The sequence below is a fragment of the Typopeltis vanoorti genome, chromosome 15, assembly GCF_054136105.1.
Source record: "Typopeltis vanoorti isolate ZY-2024b chromosome 15, IOZ_Tvanoo_1.0, whole genome shotgun sequence".
Lineage (NCBI taxonomy): Eukaryota > Metazoa > Arthropoda > Arachnida > Uropygi > Thelyphonidae > Typopeltis > Typopeltis vanoorti.
Genome location: NC_143563.1, coordinates 46,295,692 through 46,316,456, shown reverse-complemented (window position 1 = coordinate 46,316,456; position 20,765 = coordinate 46,295,692). Strand labels below are relative to the sequence as shown.

At 36.6% G+C, this 20,765-nt stretch overlaps 1 protein-coding gene across 1 annotated transcript in view; it reads left to right on the top strand.

Annotated features, from left to right (window-relative positions):
- Positions 1–10,284: 10,284 nt before the first annotated feature.
- Positions 10,285–20,765, top strand: part of LOC150098731 (chromatin accessibility complex protein 1-like) — a 53,808-nt gene continuing 43,327 nt past the window's right edge. The window contains exon 1 of the mRNA XM_090405830.1: positions 10,285–10,483. Coding sequence (XP_090261956.1) covers positions 10,355–10,483 — 129 coding nt within the window. The 5' untranslated portion in view covers positions 10,285–10,354. The remainder of the gene's footprint in view (positions 10,484–20,765) is intronic.

The window sequence follows — 20,765 nt, the reverse complement described above, 5'->3', positions numbered from 1 at the left end:
GTCGATCTGATACGGAGGTAGCAGGGTTTATTTCTCCCGGAAACTGGAGTTTTTCATCCCCATAAGAACAAATCGTTCCTTCAGAACACGCGCAATTTACAGACAAAAATACTAGCTGTGGCGGTGGTGGTTGTGGGCAGTAGATGGCGTTGATGTAGGTGATTGGTAAGTAGAGGTTCTGTGTAGTAGCTGAGAGGGAGCGTTGTACAATAGGTGTCCTCCCGCGATGAGTCTTCGGACTCCTTGGAGGTGTCACGAATAATAATAATAATAATAATAATAATAATAATAATAATAATAATAATAACTTTGAATAGTTTATTGTATTTTATTTTATAATTCTTCGCACTGAAATGCAGTGATATATATACTATGGTCTACCAGAGCAAAGCCCGATGCCTTTGTCCCAATAGGCTAGAAATGCCGAAGCCAAAATACATCAAGGTCTATCCTACCCCGGTCCGAGGTTTTCTATAAGTCATCTGTTGGTGACGACTCCAAGCCACCAGTGGTGTGTCCGGCAAAGGTCTAAGAGACAAGATCTTAATGTCTGCCGAAGTAATATATAGAAGTCAAGTCTTTGTAACTCTCATTGCACCATACACAACGAGGGGAGATGGTAGCACTAGTGAAATGAGGAGCTTCCCGAACCCCTCTTCAATCTGTCGAGCAAGATTTATATTTTACTCATAATATAATACCTTGATCCTATGACTGACAAGAAGTGGGCATCCAGTACCAACTATCTGTACCTCAATAATCCAAATTCGATCACCCTTCTATGCAATTAAATGGGGCATTATAATATCAGCTATAATCCTATAGTGGGGTTCAACCGCTGTCTCCCAATGTTTGTTTTTCAACCGATTATTTAATATGGAGACCACTGCATCATGTCGCTTCACCCGATACAAGGAGTTCGAAAACAACATTGGGCAATATGATAAAGGGTTTCACTGTAGCAGCAACCTGCTCTGCGACTTCTGTCACCTCTGCCGCCAAGGGTTGTGCGGGCCGTAATGTGGAGGGCATTGATCCTGGCCCTGATTATGTCAATAAAGTCGTAACCACGTAGAAGTCTAGCAACTTCCAATATCCATTCATGCTCGGAGGTACAAGATTAGATCCGAAAAGTGATGCACCATAGACAGAGATATATAGCTGTGTAGCCAATTTGTTATGCTCAGTCGATGCAGTCTCTATAAGTTGACCTTGATACTTGTTTCACCCTGCAGTACGCCAAAATTTTTCTAGGATAGCAGGAGAATGAAATGCATTTCTACAAATATGAGAAGTGTTAGTACGAATTTCTTAATTCTATTATAATGGAGGCGTATGATAAGCTAGCGGAGGTAAGGGATTTCAGGAGCACCGTCCTTCACCTTGAGATGAAAATAGGCAAGTGGAGTATCTAAAGGAAGTCTAAGCCATGAATGTATGGTAGAGCAAATAGCCCTGTCCATACGGGACAATACCGAGACAGAGGTACACCCGAGTATCAACTTACGATAGTACTTAGGGAGCAAATAATTTGAAAGGAGGAAAAGCCTTTGGTGAGGGTGTGAGAGGAGCTTTTCTTAAAAATAACAAAGTATTTTATAAAGAGAACGGATGAGAAGACAGTCCTTTTGGTAAAAAAGATACCTAATATCCCCATTCTTTCAGAACATTAAGGCAATGTAATTGCCTATTGTGATAATAATAGGTCAAAATCGTTCAAATATGTGGTGATGATGAAATTATCTTTTCTATATAATTCAAAGTAATGGATGTCACTGCCTGCTCAGCAGGTTTGTGTGTTTGTGTAGATATGTTACAACTCACAAAAAACCTATCAAAACCTACTAAAACCTATATGTTAATTGTGGATAAGTAGATATGCAGTACACCTATATAGTACTCATCTATAGACAGTTACTGGGCATGGCTGGATCAGCTTTAATGGCAGTAACACCGTGGTAAAGAAGGCCAGAGGAAAACCTCTCTACTATTTTCCCATGACAACCTTGACAGCAATCATGGAGAGCATTAAACGAGGTTTGCATTAAAGGCTTGGCAGCTGCCAAACAAAGCCTGGAAAACCAAGGCAGTACCTCCAGGCACAGAGGAAAAAGGAATGTGCATACACAAATTAGATCTCTGCTGAGTATGCATGATGTTGACAAAAGTGATTTCTCTGAGCCAAAACCCAGTTGTGATGTCATTAAGAGAAATAACTCGGATGGGTACATGGAATGCACAAGGACTTGTACAGAGTGAAAAACTAGACATTGTACAAAAAGAAATGAAAGAAAGGAACATTGATTTACTGGGAATCTGAGAAACCCATTGGAGAGGCAATGGTCACAGATGTGTAATCATATCTACTTCAGAGGTCCAGATTCGGTCAACAAGAATGAGGTTGCAATAATTACTCGCAAGGCATTACTCAGCTCTATAAGATAAAGTTCTATTAGTGACAGAATGATCTCAATAAGAATTAACTGTAAACCATTAGCAATCACATTGTTTCAAATTTATGCACCAACTGCTGATACAGATGAAGAAATCATGGACAACTTCTACAGAGAACTGGATGCAAACATTGAAACAATACCTAAAAAAAAAAAGAAATAATCATAATTTGTGATTTCAATGCAAATGTTGGCAAAATTATATACAACCAATAGGAAAGTACTTGGACCTTTTGGCTTGGGAAACCAAAATAGCAGAAGAAAAAGGTGATTAATTTCTGTTTAGAAAGAGAGATGTATATTACAAACAAGCTTCAAACACCACAATCGTGGACTATATACCATTATATCACCTGATGATCGGACCGGAACCAAATTTACTTTATCCTAATCAATCAGCAATGGAATTCCATGATGAAAAATGTAAAAACACTTCCAGGTGCAGACTATGGCTCACATCATCAACTTCTCATAGCAGAAATAAAATGCATTTAAAGGTGAATAAAACTAAACTATCATTCAAGAATAGAGGTCTATTCCTAGAATTCAGAAATTGTAGAGAGAAAACTACACCGGAAGAACTTTGATGTAAGACAAAAGCAATTTCTAAAGACAACAAAGAATACAATTCCCAGAAGAACAAATACAAAAGAGTCCATGGATCTCAAATAAAACACTAGTTCAAATTGAAAAAATAAGAAAAATCAAGGCACCTGGACTTTCTATTGAAACAGATAGACAAAAGTGTTCTAATTATCAAACTATATTTAAAAACCTCTACAAGAAAGACGAAGCTTTTATAAGTTTTTACAAAAACAGTGTGAAGAAATTGAAAAACAGATAGGAAAGGAAGAAACATCTACTCAAAACATCAACTTAGAAAAAGTGGAACAGTTCATATATCTTGGAGTCCTGATAGATAATAAAGGCGGTTCTCATACTTAAATAAAGAGAAGAATTGCAATGTGAAGGAATACCACGACACAACTAAAATAGATATGGAAATATACAAATATTTCTAACACTACCAAATATAAATTAGTGAATATCATTGTTTTCTCAATCGTTCTCTATGGTGCAGAATCATGGACACTTGGTAAGAGAGACAAAGAGACACTTAACAGCTTCGAAATGTGGTGCCGAAAAAGGATGTTGAATGTCCCATGGATGGATAAAGGAACCAATGTCAGTATTATCAAACAGTTCGACATAAAAAAAAAGATTGAGTGACATAGTCAATAAAAAGATACTTCAGTATTTTGATCATATATCACAATGAGATGGGGATAACATCGAGAAAGAAATAATGCAAGGAAAAGTAGGAGGGAAATGCAGGAAAGGAAGACCAAAAGATAAATGAATAAATCAGATCCAAAGGATCTTAAGCCTTTCCTTGGAAGAAGCAACTGCCATGTTAAGGGATAGAAGTAAATGGAGAAACATTGTTGACGAGGTCACGAGTCCTCAGGCATAAGGACATCGATGAAGAAATAAAGTAGTACAGCATAATCAATTGGTATATTTTTGAATAATTACAAATTCTCAAAAAAAAAAACTGAAGAATACCCCGATTGCCACAAATTAACCTACAGAATTTAACATTTTTAGAGAGAAATTTTTGTACTCCACGGAAAGGTCAGAACAATATTCTAAGGCACGTATGGTAGCTTTTAGATTTATACTTGCACTGTATCAGCAGTTCTGTATGTGACAGAAATCATAACTGTTTTTTTAATGTAGTTATGGTTGATATGGATGATGATGATGCGTTTATGGCAGAAATGGCTACAGGATTAAGTCAGCCTAAGAGGTAAGATATGATTTTGTGAGGTTTCGCTATTACCAAAGGTGAGTGGAGAGGCGGAGTTATTATTCTTCTTGCATGGAATAAGACTGAACTGAATTTTAGTAGCACTCATGTCGAGAAGGTTGTCCACATTCAGCAGAAATATGGCAAGCATGTCAGTGAAATGGTAGTGGAATTTATACATCAAGCCAAGAAAGAGGAGGTGCTTAAGGGTCAAAGCTGTATAATTGAAAGGAGAACCTCCACATAGCCTTTAAAGGAATGTGGAGAACTGACCAGGTTCTACGCATTCCTCTGCATTTGACCTAATGTCCAATCCTTATCTTTTCGTTGTGCATCCTGTTAGGTATGTACCTGGATACTGAACAAACGAAATTTGGTTGGAAATTTGGGATTTATCCGACCAAATTGTATTATAAATAAATAAATAAATCAACTAACGCATTTTATTCACTAATAGGGAGGAGGCGAGGACTTTTATACACTATCTAGCTTGTGGAGACTGAGTGGGCAGTTCAATCTCCATCAGTAGCTAATCAGAGATAGCTGGCCCTGGTCTGCCACTAATTATAGCAGCCACCAATGAAGAGACTGGCAAACAAATGCTACCATCTCTTGATACCTAACCCTAACAAGATATGTTACTGTCTGAAATAATGTGGGGACAACGATCGATTTTCTTGAGTTATGCCGGCTGGGGCGTTGGCTGATTAACCAATGCCCCATTATTTTCGCCAGAAAAACCAGGGCGAATAGCAAAAAGTCAGCTACTGCATCAGATCCTAAAACACATCCAAACTCAACATCACCAGAGTTCAAGATCGGTACTATCAATATAAGTAGTTGAATGGCAAAGAAATGGAGCTAGCTGAGAAATTTGATAAGTACCAAATTGAAATAAGATGGGGTGACTAAAACAAAAAAGACAAAAACTGGTGAGAGCTTTATCAGCAATAAATACAAAATTTGACATTCAGGCAATGACCATCTATGAAAAGGAATAACTATATTATTGAACGTTAAATACGAGGCTAATTGTGATGAATGACAGGCAATTTCAAGTAGAGTGATATGAACAAAGAATGGGGAACTGGACAATGAGACTTATTTCTGCCTATGGTGGTACAAAAGGCTTTACTAAGGTAGAGGCAGACGAATGTTTTGAGGCTTTAGAACAGCGTTTCTCAAGGTTTTTTGGATCATGCCCCACCTCAACGTCTGAAAGGTTTCGATGCACTCCCTTTTGCTACAATAGTCAGCTAAGTTCTGAAAAAGTATAACATAAATATGTATAAATATGTACATATACATTTTAAAATTTCCCCCCAAAAATTCAAATTGCCCTCCTATGGGGCGTATGTCTCACATTGAGAAAAACTGCTTTAGAGGAAGCAACTGACACAATGAAAAAGGAAAAGTTGGTCCTTGTTGGGGATCTAAATAGCAGAGTAAGAAATGATTGTCAGACATGCAAAAATATTTGGGAAATTTTGGAAAAAAGAGGAAAGCTAATAATAATGACAAATACCTGTTGGATTTCTGCTCAGGACATGAACTGGTTATTACTAACACAATGTTTCAATATAAAAATGTGCACAAATTAATATGGAAAGAAGATGCAATGAATAAGAAAAGTCTCATTGAGTATGCTATTGTTGATAGTGATGTTTTCTCCCTGGTGCAGGACACCAGAGTGTACAAAGAATTTGAAATTGGAAGTGATCACCATTTAGTCTTGAGCAGGATAAAATTGAATTTCATATTGAAATGAATAACATGTAAGAAAGTTTTAAAGCGAATAAAAGTTGAGCAGCTCTCAGATGTGAACTGTAGACTAAAATACTCAAAGATTATTGAAGGAAACATGAGAGTTTGAGAACAGGAATCAAACCTTGGAGATTCAGTGGCAAGCCCTGAAAAAACCACTGATTGATTCAGCCAGAGAGGCATGTGGTAAGGTTGTCTGTAAGAATAGAAAAATCAGAACTCCATGGTGGACACAGTAACTTAAAGAGGCAGTGAAGGAAAAGAAGAAAGCATATCAAAAGTTCCTGGCAAATAAGTCAGCTTTTGCTCTTAGAGAATAGTTCAGAAGGTCTGGACAGAGGGGCATATTCCAGATGATTGGTGTATAGCTCTCATAGTAACCATATATAAAAAGGGGAATAAAACTGAATGTGAGAATTACAGAGGTATTTCTTTAAGGGTTCCTGGTAAGATTTATGCAAGTATACTGAAACAGTTGAGAAGAATTGTGGAAGAGAATCTTGGTGAAAAACAAGCTTCATTCCGACGAAATAGAGGCAGTCAGTATCAGATTTTCACTTTATGACAAATAGCTGAGAAATCATGGGAATATAACAAAGATCTGTATTTAAGTTTTGTAGATTTGGAAAAGGCACTGGCAAGGTGCAAAGACAAGCTATTCAAACTGCTGCAGTTTTATGGTGTCAATGGGGCATTATATATATCAAGCAATACTTAGTCTTTATTTGAGTTGTAAGTCAGAAGTTAGAATTGAAGGAAGTACAGGAAGATGATTTAATGTCAAATCTGGTGTCAGAAAAGGATGTTCATTATCGTAATTATTATTATTATTATTATTATTATTATTATTATTATTATTATTATTATTATTATTATTATTATTATTCAGGCCTCCATGGAGTCAAAAGACTCATTGTGGGAGGTCCTTCCTAGGAAACACTGTCTATCAAGACTCATTGTGGGAGGTCCCTCCTAGGAAACACAAAGTCTATCATACCACTCCTTAAACTCCTTGACCGTTCTTGCTCTAACCACTCTATCAGGCAATACATTCCACGGTTCAACCACCCTCCATGCAAAGAAACCACTCCTCGCTCTCTTGCTCACAGATTTCCTTTCATAACTTCCAGGGATGGCTCCTTGTCATCACTCCTTTCCGCTATTCAACCAAATGGAAGAACTTCCCAGTGTCAATCCTGTAACCATCTCTCAATAGTTTAAAAGTCTCAATCATATCACCTCTCCTTCTTCTATCTACAAAATTCTGCGGTCCACATTCCCTCAGCCAAACCTCATAACTAACACTGTACATCCTGAAACCATCGTTGTTATCCGCCTCTGTATCCTTTCCACAGTTAATTTATCCCCTTCAACTCCTGGGGACCAAATCTGAGAACAACAGTCTAAGTGTGGTCTGAAGGGTCTTATACAACGGAATGACAACTCTTTAATCTCTGCAGGTCAGTGTCTTTCTCAGTATTGCAGCAATCCCCTGTGTTACCTTCACAACCTTTGCCATATGTCCCCTGAATTTCAGGTCTCTATCAATCATGATCCCCCCACCTCCTCCATTACAACTCCTCCAATAGAGTATGAAGCGTCCCATACGCATTACAAATTACGCATTAACCATGCGTAACTGCATAATTGAGAAAAATTTAAACTTATAATGTATCCCGAAGATGCCAACAGTTAAAGTGTGGCGAAACTAGTTGGTTCACTTTAATAATAAAATTGATCAACACTTGATCTGCAACCAAATATTATTATTATAAATTGAATAACTGTTTTAATAGATAGAGTATGACTGTCAGCAATAACAAGTCAAAGACAATGAAAATAGGCAGAAATATTGAAAATATCAACTGCATTGTGAATGGACGACCTAGAGAACAAGTAAAACATTTTAGCCACTTAGGCATGATTTTTATTGATGATGGTAAATTAAGTATGGAAGGTATGGTTGGAAATTAACTAAACAAATTTATATGGAATGAGAGAGAAATTACTCATAATACTAAAGTAGCTGCATACAGGACAGTGTTAAACGAATTTTAACTTATGGATCTGAGAGCTGGGCGAGAAGTAAAACACTTGACCAAAGACTAGAAACTGCAGATATGAGAGTCCTGAGGGGCATGAACAGACGGCATGAATGATAATATCATATTAAAAACGAAGATATTAGGAAAGAACTTGCCACTGTCAGCATCCAGGAATGGGTTAGCAGAGTTAATCTCAGGTGGTATTGTCACTTACACTGAATGGGAGAGGAAAGATTAGCAAAAGAAGTGTTCTCTGTCAGGTTGGCAGGAAAAATACCAGAGGAAGACTAAGATATATTTGAATTGATATGGTGAAAATGCCCTAGAAAATAGAAATATAAGATTTGAAAATGTTGGAGTATTGACAGGCAACAGATTGATTTGAAAGAAAATTATAGATAGGAAGTTTGAAATGATGTAAGTTTTTCATGTTGTACTATTATATCCTGTACACCCCTTTAGGGTGTATGTAAAGAATTTGTTGTTGATGTTGATGACCCAAGAAAGAAGAGATTCTCAGGGAATTGGAATAATGCTATCCTGATTATTGGTTTGTTTTTAACAAGTAGATAGATGAAAGATTATAAGTTATTTCGCTATCAGTCTCCTTTCAACAAATATCCAAAAATTACAAATAATCATTAGCAACTGAATACAAAACGAGCTAGATTTTTTCCAACCTCCAGAATAAGCAGAGTTGAGAAAAAAATTTATAAGCTATTGATCAGATATATGGAAATACGAGTAATTGAAAACAAATGAATACCATAAACCGTTAATTTGGCATTTATTGATTTTGATAAAAAAAAGCAGGATTCAATCTCAACATTAGCTTTTTATATATTCTTAAAAATCAAAAAAACCCAGTCTGCATTAAAAGAAAATTTTTTGATCTTTTTATACTTCCAGTCATGACAAATGGAATGGAAACGTCGACATTAACTAAAAATTGACCAACAAGTTCAGAACTGTTCTGAGTAAAGTGAACATATAATTACTCGGTAATACCATTCTAGAAAGAAACCACAGTACTTGGATTAGAGCACAGACTTGGGTGAGAGATATCATGTCAGCCATTAAAAGATCGAAATGGCAATGAAGAGGTTAGGTCATGTTACAAGAAGTAACACTGAATAATGAACAAAGTTGATATTAGAATTCTATAACCCATAGATGGAAAAGAGAGCTACCGGAAGGAGGTAGGAGGACGAGTCTAATGAAATGTCTGGACCTCACTGGCATAGAAAAGCTCAGGATAGGACTGGATGGGGGAACTTTCGGGGAATCTTTTTTGTTTACCTGTGGACAAAAAATGGCTTCTGAAGATGAAATTGTTCAATGATGAAGCTGAAAGATTCTGGTTTGGAGCCTCTTTCTGTTCAGAACTTGTGAATTTTAACTAATGCGATCAGGGCCATCTCTGAATCCGAATGTTTTGTTCTCATAAGTTCCCTGGTAAATAAACTTCATTTGTTTCTTTCTAGAGCCTGTGTAGCTCATTGGATGTGGCTTTTGCATACCACGACGCTTGACTCCACGAAGGAAGACTTGGTTTCGAGTCTAGTCGGCGACTAGTGGAAAGTTTTCTAAGCCTTTTTGCGACCGGTTCCCGAGTTAATCAATCTCTGGCACGGCATGCGGATTTTTTCTCACGGAAACTCCCGTAAACTCAAGAACATCGACCATAGAAACACACTATTTCAGACATTGAGTATATTGTATTAAGGTTAGGGACCACGAGATGGCGGCACTTGTTGAGCCATTCTCTACACTGCGTGCCGCTTTATTAGGGATAGCCTTGGTCCAGCTGTCTCTGATTTGGTAGCAATGGAGATTGAACTGCCCACTCTTCTCCGAAAGTTAATAGGCTAAAACGGCCTCGCCTACTCCCTCTACAGGAATAAAAAAGCCTTAGATGATTTTTTTATTTTTCTTTCTATATTTGCCTATATAATATGATTGGATCTACAATGTCATCTATTTTAAAATGTGCACTAGCTATTTTTTTTTTTTCATAATGAAAAGAAGCATATATTGCATTTAAATTTCATGATCACTTTTAATCAACTCCTTCACAACTATAATAACTCCATTCTATATTTTGAACGAAACGCAAGTTACCCATTTGTTCATTGCGTAGAAAAAACTGATTTAGATTATTTCGGTTTACAAATTCATCATTCTAGATGGCGTGCTCAGCAAATAACAGATGTAATTTGTATGTCTTGTTAGTCATTTATGTTTTGTGCTTTGTTGAGTGTTTGTTTTTATTCTTGTGTGTTATGGCAGATAAACAGAAAAGCAATAAATCAAGCCATTTACCTTTGGCAAGAGTGAAGACTATAATGAAGAGTTCGCCTGAAATTCTGCTGTTGAGTCAAGAATCAATTTTTCTTGTTTCTAAGGCTGCTGTGAGTGTATTGTGTTATGTATTTTCAGTTTCTATTAAAAAAATTGAAACGTAAGAAAAACATACTGCAACTACTTAAGTGGAACATTTATTCTCTTTGTTAATTCATAACTTTCAGTATGATTTATTGGCTATCTTCGGTACGAATCCTAAAATAAGAAATAAAAATACAAGTAGAATAAACGTTACGAGAAGATAAACTCAGCCAATATTATCAGTAAAAAAAAAAGAGTGGGAATAGATAAATCACTTATAGAAAAATAATTTCAACTGTGCGGGATAATTAACAATACCACGTCCTAAAGTAATAACTGTCATTAGGCTTTTCTGATATAATAGTGATATAGTAGTAAAGAGCTGAGGTTTTCGTTCTCAACCACTTTGTCCATAACATTACCCAACACATTTGTATGTATTGGTAATGTTATGGACTAGGTGGTTTGATGCAATATAGATCCAGGAATAACCATGCAGAATTTATACTGACAAATCAGGTGGCAGTTTACAACAGCTACCTCCCGTCAACACATTAAAAGGCAACATAACCACATGACATTACCAAACACCAGGCACATAAGAATATCAGGCTATTAAAAAAAAAAAAAAAAAAAAAAAAAAAAAAAAAACGTTAGTAAAATTCAGTAATAAAACTGTATACAGAGGTAAAATGTCAACAGAAACTAGACTAATCAACAGATCCTTTGGGATAAAATGCATAAAGGCAGTGTTAAAAGATTAGCACTGCCTTTATGCAGAAAATTCACAAGTTACCATTTCTAGTATCAGAAAAGCAAAAATAAACATAACTTCATGTCCTGTCAAATGTCATTTCCATTCAGGAGGTTGACTGTTTTGGATCTCTACCTGAGATCCATAATGTACAGTAGAAAGATAAGATGGTGAGGTTCTAATCTTTTCCATCTCGCAGTTAGTATCCTATGTCTGTAGATCTGTGAAACATAAATTTATGTAGCAAGGTTTTTTCTCCTGTAAACTCTTGCTTTTCATCCCGCATATACAGAAATCAGCCCTTTAGAACACACAATTTACAGACAAAAAATACTACTGTGGGCATTGAGGTAGATCAGTGGTCTCCAAACTTTTTGCCATGAGGGCCACATTGGGTACTTCAGCACTGTTCAGCGGGCCGTAGTAAAATAAAAATCTCTAGAATTAGATATGAGTTTTATTGAAAGCAGATAAAAACTGATTCCAGAGTATGTGAGATTAAATTATCATATATTAATGACAACGAACACTATCAGCAAATTCTCATATTTTTATCATAAATTATAATAAAACCATTAATGTGAATGATGTAACTGTGTTTGTGTTTTTAAAATCTTATTAAACTCGGGTTCAAATTTTCAAGTGCTAATTACAAGTAGTGATTTCAAAATGTTCATCAGATAAATTTGCCCTATAGTTTGACTTGATATATTTCATTCGAGAAAAAGTTTGTTCGCAAAGATACGTTATCCCAAAAATAGAGATAAATTTACAAGTAAATTTCTTCAAATTTGCTTGTAAAATTTTGTAAAATTCAAATATTTTTTTCTTTGTTAGTCCATTTTAACCTACCTTTTACAGTTCAAAAGATTGTAAAAGAATTGTAAAAGAAACTTGGATTATGGTTACTTTTTGCTATTCGGGAATATATTTTGAACACAATTTTAATTAATGCATTTGAAATCTATCAGTACCCCATGTTTTTTTTTTGCAGATTCTTATTGAAAAATTAGTCCAATTGGCGGGCCGGATAAAATCATATCGCAGGCCGTAGTTTGGAGACCCCTGAGGTAGATGATGATGGTAGTAGAGGTTCAGTGTTGTTGGTCAATGGACACCTATCCTTCAACTGAGAGTTGAAGAGTAGGTGTCCTCCCTCAATGAATTGTCGGACTCCTTGGAGGTGTCACGAAATAATAATAATAATGACAGCTAAATTAACATACCACCCCCATCAGACATGAAAATATGTATCCAAGTATCACAAATGCAGTTTGTTCCAGAGTCTAGTACCAAGAAACACAGGAGAGAGAGTAAAGCAACCAAATATTGCCATTATGTCCAAAATCTTCAGAGAACCATTCCTAACATAAAACACCATAAATATGTTGACAAGCAACTAGTTGCATCACTTCATGAGGCCTGACATGGCTTTGTTCACACATCAGTTATTGGAAGTAGGTCATTAACTAATACTTGTTATCAGAACAACTATGGCTCTACCCAACTTTGCATCATCGGCAAATAACTGAACAGTTCCTCTCAGATCCTTTCCTGTATCATTAATGTACAAATTAAACAGTAGTGGTCCTAAAACAGAATCCTGCAGCATGTCACTAGTCACAGGCCTTATTTTGGACTCTGCTCCTGAATCAACTACTTCCTGATTTCTCTCCATCAACCACCCTCTTATCCATCTCACCAACCCTGTATCCATCCCCATGTGCTGCAGTTTACTGATTAGAATTCCATGTTGTATCCTCTCAAAGGCCTTAACAAAGTCGTCCAGCAATATCACTGTAAACCCTTGTTTACAGTGATATTGCAGTGAAATGTTTACATTACCTTTCGATCAAGGTAATGTAAACATTACCTTGATCGAAATCAGCTATCACTATTATAAAATGTGAGCAAGTTACTGTGGCATGACCTACTCTTCACAAAAACCATGCTGTCCCCCACACAGTATTCCATTCCATCTACCCATTCCTGTATTTTGCTGTGGACCAACTTCTCCAATACTTTGACAACAACTCCTGATATGTTTATCAGTTGGTAATTTGCTACATCAGTCTTGGAGCCTCCTTTATGCAATGGAACTATTTTTTCCTCTTTCCCTCCCTTGGGATGAACCCAGAGCCGAGCCTTAGATTAAACGATATGATCAAGGGACATCGAGAATTCTCTCACTGCTTCATGTAAAACTCAATCTGGTATACCATCCAATCCCACATCTTAATATTTTTCATATTAAGGTTCTGTAATATGCTATGCACCTCCATTTCATTTACCTCAGTTCCCATATAAGCCTTTGCCTCTCTTGTTCGTGCAGTATCACCACCTGGATGATGTACTCTTGCAAAGTGTTCATTTAGTAATTCTATTTCGACTAATTCAGTTATCTCCCTACCATCGGTATTCATTAAAATCATTTTGCCATATACATTCTTTCTTTTACTTGCAGCATATCAAAAGAACTGTTTGGAATTCTCTTTAGCCAATTCTCATTGCTAACTTCCTTCCACACTCTGCTTTTGCCTTTCGTCACATTAGTTACCCATCTGGCATGTTCCTTGTACTGTTCATTGTGCCTGCTGGTCACCTCTCTCCTTAAATTCCCTCCACAATTGTTTCTTTTTTTGCAGCTCCAGCTTAATAATATTCATACATTTAACTTCCACTGATTTACTCTCCTGAGTCCAGGTATGCTGTCTGCCATTACTTTCCTCCAACACTCCTTTATCATTCCCATGCATTATCAACATTCAGCCCTTGCAGTTTTATATGCCATGGCACCAATCCAACAATCTCCTAAGCTTGTCATACTTACCAGTCTTGTAATTCCACATATACCCTCTTAACTGAAAATTCCACAGATTTAGCCACCTCCTAGGTTAAGACCATGTGATTACTCTCACAAATTGGTGGTAACGTGGTCATATTCATTATAGACAAATTGCAATTACTAGATCGAGCACTCTCAAACCCTTAGTATATTTATTGCATGCTGTGTCAGGTAATTATCCCTTTAACTGCATAAATTCCATTTCCTTCTTGCCATGTGTCCTCTCCTCCTTCCAATCTATGTTTCCATATTTCAAATTCCCTATAATAATTATCTGCCCTGCACTCATTGAATTTATTTGCCAATGCATACTATCTCTATCTTTTCCATCCCCTGGTCTATAGCAGCATCCAACTGTGTATTTTGTTCTGCTGTCCTCTATCTCACACCAGATAGCCTTAAATTTGCTATTTTTACTGTCCTGCAGTTGAACTTCTATCCTCTTTGGTTGCAGTTCATTGGCTATCAACACTCCCCGTTCACCATTCTTTTCTCTTTATCCTCCCTGAACACACTGTACCCTTTACATTCTATCCCACTATGTCATCTTCTGCTAGCCATGTCTCACTAATGCCAATAACCTTTGGCCAGGATGAACTAATCAATGCCAAAAATTCCTCCTGCTTGTTCCAAATGCTCTTAGCATTAGTATACATAAAATGCAAAGGCTCTTTAGGTTCACTGCTATTGTGATGCTTTATACTATCTCATTCTGGTTTATTACTAGTGGTATTAACTTAGGTATATTATACACATTCTTACACTCGGTTGCCTCACTGATGTCTGCATATCCACCCAACAGCACCCCCCCCTCCACTAATCAGTGGTAGCTTTAAGTAAGAGAAATAGATTGGAAGAAAAGCATATGGAGAGGAAGAAACTGGAATTCTTGCTGCTGAGCGAGAGAGAGAGAATTGCCTGAAACAGCACAGGCAGGGGACTGGGGTTTTGAGTGCTGAATGAATCTGGTGATTTTTCCATAACTAAGGTAGCCAGTTTATCCATGAGTGGAGAATGCTCTGTTAGCCTGGGAGGTAGCAAATATGTGGTGTTTAAAGAAGAGTTATATGTGGAACTACAGAGTTAATTGTGAGAGACTAAAATGCAACTTGGAATAGTACCATGTCATCAGACACTGCAAGAGGAAAGTTATCATGAAAAATAGTCATGGAGTGTTTGAAAGAAGCAATATTAGACTGCATTCCTGAGTTAGGGAGGATAAATTGGGCAAGTTAAATGGATGAGTAGCATTATTCTTATCTAGGCTCCTAGGGTGTTGAAGGATTGATCATGTGAGAGTCCCTGTATCACTCTACCTATCATACATACCTACACACCTATCACATTGATTCTTGAATATATTTACTGAAAATGCACTCGCAACATCCAGTGGTAATCTATTTCTCACACACTCGCTACATGGTGTGAGATTACACATGCTTCCTAAATATGACTTGTATCTGTACTGTACAATTCCCTCGCCAACTTATATTTCTATCATATTCCTCTCATCAGTCTCACATACTTTGAGGACCACATTTTTTCAGTCTTCCATTGGCCAGATATCTTTTTTAATTAATTTTTTTATGACTTCCACCTGTGCAAAGGTTGTAAACCTATAGTACATTAGTATACTGTGGAAAGGATAAAGTTTTTCAACATAATCCAGGAACTGCTCTAGAGACCAAAAATGGAACTTTTTCAAGCCATATCCAGCTTACATAAGTGAGACATTGGTTTCATAATAGGTTATGAAATTCATCTCCTGCCTAAAGGAGATCTTTTTAGACTGTCTCGCCATGGAATCCAGGGGATAATATCTGCACTCGGTATTTTAGGTTTGGCTTTATCAAAGCCTTGTAAATTGGGAGAATAACTTCCTTATTTTTACAAGTTAGTATTCTCTTTAATATTGCAGTTATCTGATGTAACGACTTAACCTCCTTACCAGCATGTCTCTTCAACTTCAAATCTTTCCACAGGTTTCTGACTTCATTGATCACGTGTCGTGAATTCCCAGTAATAAAATACTCTGCTTGCAGTATTCTCAATGCAAAATGCCTAACCTTACACATGGCAACATTTGTTAAGCAGGAAATGCATAAAAACAAAATGTGGACAGAATAATGGAGAATGTAGATGAGAGAACCATGAACAAAATAGCATCAGTTTTCTCAGAGCATTGCAATCAGGTAGTGATATCCTGACTGAAATGGGAGGGGGGGGGTCGAAGATATGCAAGAATAAAAGTTGCCAGACATGCACAGGATATTGCAAAATCTGAGTGTGATGCTGTTATTGTGTGTGTTATAAGAAAGTGCAAAAGAATTGGCAGTGTATATTTTTGGGGTGCTTAAGGGTCAAAGCTGTATAACTGAGAGGAGACCTCCACATAGCCTTTAAAGGAATGCGGAGAACTGACCAGGGCTTCTCACTTAATGTCCAATCCTCACCTTCTCGTGGTGCACCCTGTTGGATATCTACCTGGATACTGAATGAAAGAGGATGGGTTGGCAATTTAGGATTTAGCCGACCAAATTGTATTTTTATTGGCTTAAACCAATATAGAAAATTATGGTACAACATGAACAAAATTTCATGCCGGCTGGGGTGTCGCCCAATTAAACAAGGCCCCCTTTGTTTTCGCCAGGGAACCAGAACGAACAGTGAAAAGTCAGCTACTGGAACAAATCTGAAAGCACACCCCAACTCAACATTACCAGAGTTAAAGATTGGTACTATCAACCTAAGAAGCCTGAATGGCAAAGAAATGGAGCTAGTTGAAGAATCAGATAAGTACCAGATTGACATAATAGGGATGACTGAAATAAAAAAGACAAAAACTGGTGAGATCTTTCTGAGCAATAAATACAAAATGTTATACTCAGGAAATGACAATCAAGGAAAAGGAGTAGCCATAGTATTCAACACAAAATACGAGGCTAATCTTCTTGAATGGCAGGCAGTCTCAAGTAGAGTGATGTGGACAAATATCAGAATGGGGAATTGGACAATGAGACTTATATGGTCCCACAGAAGGTTCTACTAAGGTAGAAGTGGAGGAATTTTTTGAGGCTTTAGAAAAAAGCAACTGACACAATGAAAAAGGAAAAGTTGGTCCTTGTTGGGGATCTGAATAGCAGAGTAGGAAATGATTGTAAGACATACAAAAATATTTTGGGAAAATTTGGTGAAAAGAGCAAAGCTAATAATAATGGCAAATATCTGTTGGATTTCTGCTCAGGACATGGACTGGTTATTATTAACACAATGTTCCAACATAAAAATGTGCATAAATTCACATAGAGAGAAGATGCAAGGAATAAGAAAAGTCTCATTGACTATGTTATTGTTGATAGTGATGTTTTCTCCTTGGTGCAGGACACCAGAGTGTACAGAGAATTTGAAATTGGAAGCGATCAGTATTTAGTCTTGAGCAGGATAAAATTAAAATTCATATTGAAAAGAATAACATGTAAGAAAGTTTTAAAGCAAATAAAAGTTGAGCAGCTCTCAGATGTGAACTGCAGACTAACATACACAAAGATTATTGAAGAAAAAATGAAAGAGTTTGAGAACAGGAATCAAACCTTGGATATTCAGTGGCAAGCCTTGAAGAAAACCCTGATTGATTCAGCCAGAGAGGCATGTGGTGAAGTTGTCTGCAAGGATAGAAAAATCAGGGCTCCATGGTGGACACAGGATAAAGAGGCAGTGGAGGAAAAGAAGAAATCATATCAAAAGTTCCTGGCAAATAAGTCAATTTTTGCTCTTAGAGAATACAGAGACAAATGTACGAAAGCGAAACACTGTGTAAAACTAGCTAAACAAAAGTCATGGGAGGACTTTGGCAAGAACATAGAAAATAAATATCAAGAAGATAGTAAGATATTCTGGAGGTTTTTGAAGAAGCTTAGAAATGGAGGAAAGAGTGCTGTAAAAGGAATTAGGGATCATAAAGGTGACATGAAAACAGGAGAAAAAGATATCCTTGAAGTATGGAGTAATTACTTCAAAAAATTGCTAAATGAAACAAGCAGTGATAGCACAATGGTAAAAAGCACTCAACAGGCGTAGAGTCAGGAATTCATATCCATACTTGAAGTAGAAAAAGCCATGAAAGGCTTGAAATGTGGAAAAGCAGCAGGAGTAGATGATATTCGACCAGAAATGCTGAAGTATGGTGGTATAAAAGTCTTACAGTGGCTGCACTGCATAGTTCAGAAAGTCTGGACAGAGGGACAAATTCCCGATGATTGGAGTAGAGCTCTCATAGTACCCATATATAAAAAGGGAAATAAAACTGAATGTGAGAATTACAGAAGTATTTCCCTACTGAGTGTTCCTTGCAAGATCTATGCAAGTATACTTGAGAAACGGTTAAGAAGAATTGTGGAAGAAAAGCTTGGTGAAGAACAAGCTGGATTCAGGCCAAATAGAGGCTGTCAGGATCAGATCTTCACTTTACGATAAATAGTCGAGAAAGCATGGGAATATAACAAAGATCTCTATATGAGTTTTGTAGATCTGCAAAAGATCTACAAAAAGGCATATGATAAGGTGCCAATAGAGAAGTTATTCAATACACTACAGTTATGTGGTGTCAATGGGGCATTATATCAAGCAGTACTTAGTCTTTATTTGAGTTGTAAGTCAGCAGTTAGAATTGAAGGAAGTACATTAAGATGGTTCAATGTTAAATCTGGTGTGAGACAAGGATGTACATTATCCCCTCTGTTATTCATTATCTATATGGATCACATATGAAAGAAAGTAGTATTAAACATGATATCAAAATTGTAGATGTTAATGTCAGATGATGCAGACGATGTTATACCTCTAAATAAATCTGCTACAAGTTTGCAAGATTCCCTGACTAAATTAAATAACTGTTGTAATAGATATGGTATGAAGATCGGCATGACAAAGACAATGAAAATAGGTAGAATTGTTGAAAATGTCAACTGTGTTGTGAACGGGGAACCTGTGGAACAAGTACAACATTTCAGCTACTTAGGCACGATTTTTAGTGAAGATGGTAAATTAAATATGGAAATAGACAACAGAGTCAACAAAGCTGGTATGGTAGGAAGTCATTTTTCTTTATTATCTCTCTTTATTCCATATGAATAAATTCATATGGAATAAAGAGAAATTAGTCAGAACACTAAATTAGCTGTATACAAGACAGTGTTCAAACCAGTTTTAACTTATGGATCTGAGAGCTGGGTCAGAAGTAAAACACTTGACTAAAGTCTAGAGACTGCAGATATGAGAGTCCTGAGAAAGATTAGAGGCATAAACAGATGGCATCAATGCAATATCGATTAAAAATGAGGATATTAGGAAAGAACTTGACATTGTCGGCATCCAGGAATGTGTTAGCTGAGCTAATCTCAGGTGGTATGTCACTTGAACAGAATGGACGAGGAAAGATTAGCAAAACAAGTGTTCTCTGCCAGGTTGGCAGGAAAACGACCCAGAGAAAGACCAAGATATAGGTGGATTGATATGGTACAAAGTGACTTAGACGATAGAAATATAAGATCTGATAACGTTGGAGTCTTGACAAGTAATAGACTGATTTGGAGGAAAATTGTAGATAGGAAGTTAGTAATGATGTAAATTTTTCATGTAGTACGACCATATCCTGTACACCCCTTGATGGTACATGTCAGGAATTTGATGATGATGATATATATATATATATATATATATATATATATTTTTTTTTTTTTTAAGTATCAGTGGGCAAGATAGTTCTAATTAAGTAAAAGAAGTTCCAAGACAGAGGTGATGATTTCTGAAATGATAATGATGGAAAAGGCCCAACTTTAGGAATGAGTAGATAAGAATATTTTCTGATGGTAAACAGCATGTCTGTGAAATGGAGGGCTTAATTGAGTAATTTATTCACTTTCTATACTGAAATGACAGTTGGGTTAGATAATGGAAATGTATAAGCTATGATATTGCTTGACTCAAATATGAAAACATGTGACAGAATATAGTATGGAAATAATTATATCATGGGATTGAATGGGGATGGATATGAAATTCATGACCTGAGCTAAAGAGTTAAATAATCAGAAACCCTGCTCTAGAAACCAAGCATGGAACGCTTTTTAAACCACTTCGGGTGTCTAATATGCAGTGTAACAAACTCATACCAGGCAGTGATGATCTTCACTTCCTGGCATAAGACTGGCACTTTTGAACCTACATGTTCAAAAATATCCATGCTACAGTTGGATTTGAACCCACAGCTTGCCAGTTGGAGCGGATGCTATCTATGCAATCAACCAGGCCAGTGGTGTGTTCTTGCATGAGTAAAAATTAGCAGCCTACTCTCCCTCACTAGTTTGTAGGTGGCAAAGTTGGTATCATTGTTGCTAATCATTATTCCCAAGAATTCCTATTAAACAGAATTAAACTCATATCTCTGATTTATCGTCACACAAATTATTAAAGCAATATTTAATTTCTTCTTTTTACATGTGGTACATAACTTTTTGTGGGTGAGACACACACACACAAACACCTGTATTATTAATTATAGTATTAGGCTAAAGACACCAACCCATAAATGTGAATTTTGTATCCACAACAGTCCACATTACAGTAAACTATTGTGAATTGTACCTCATAGCATAGTCAGAATAATACATCCTATGGTCACAAAGAACCCAGGTTTGAACCTCTTTGAGAA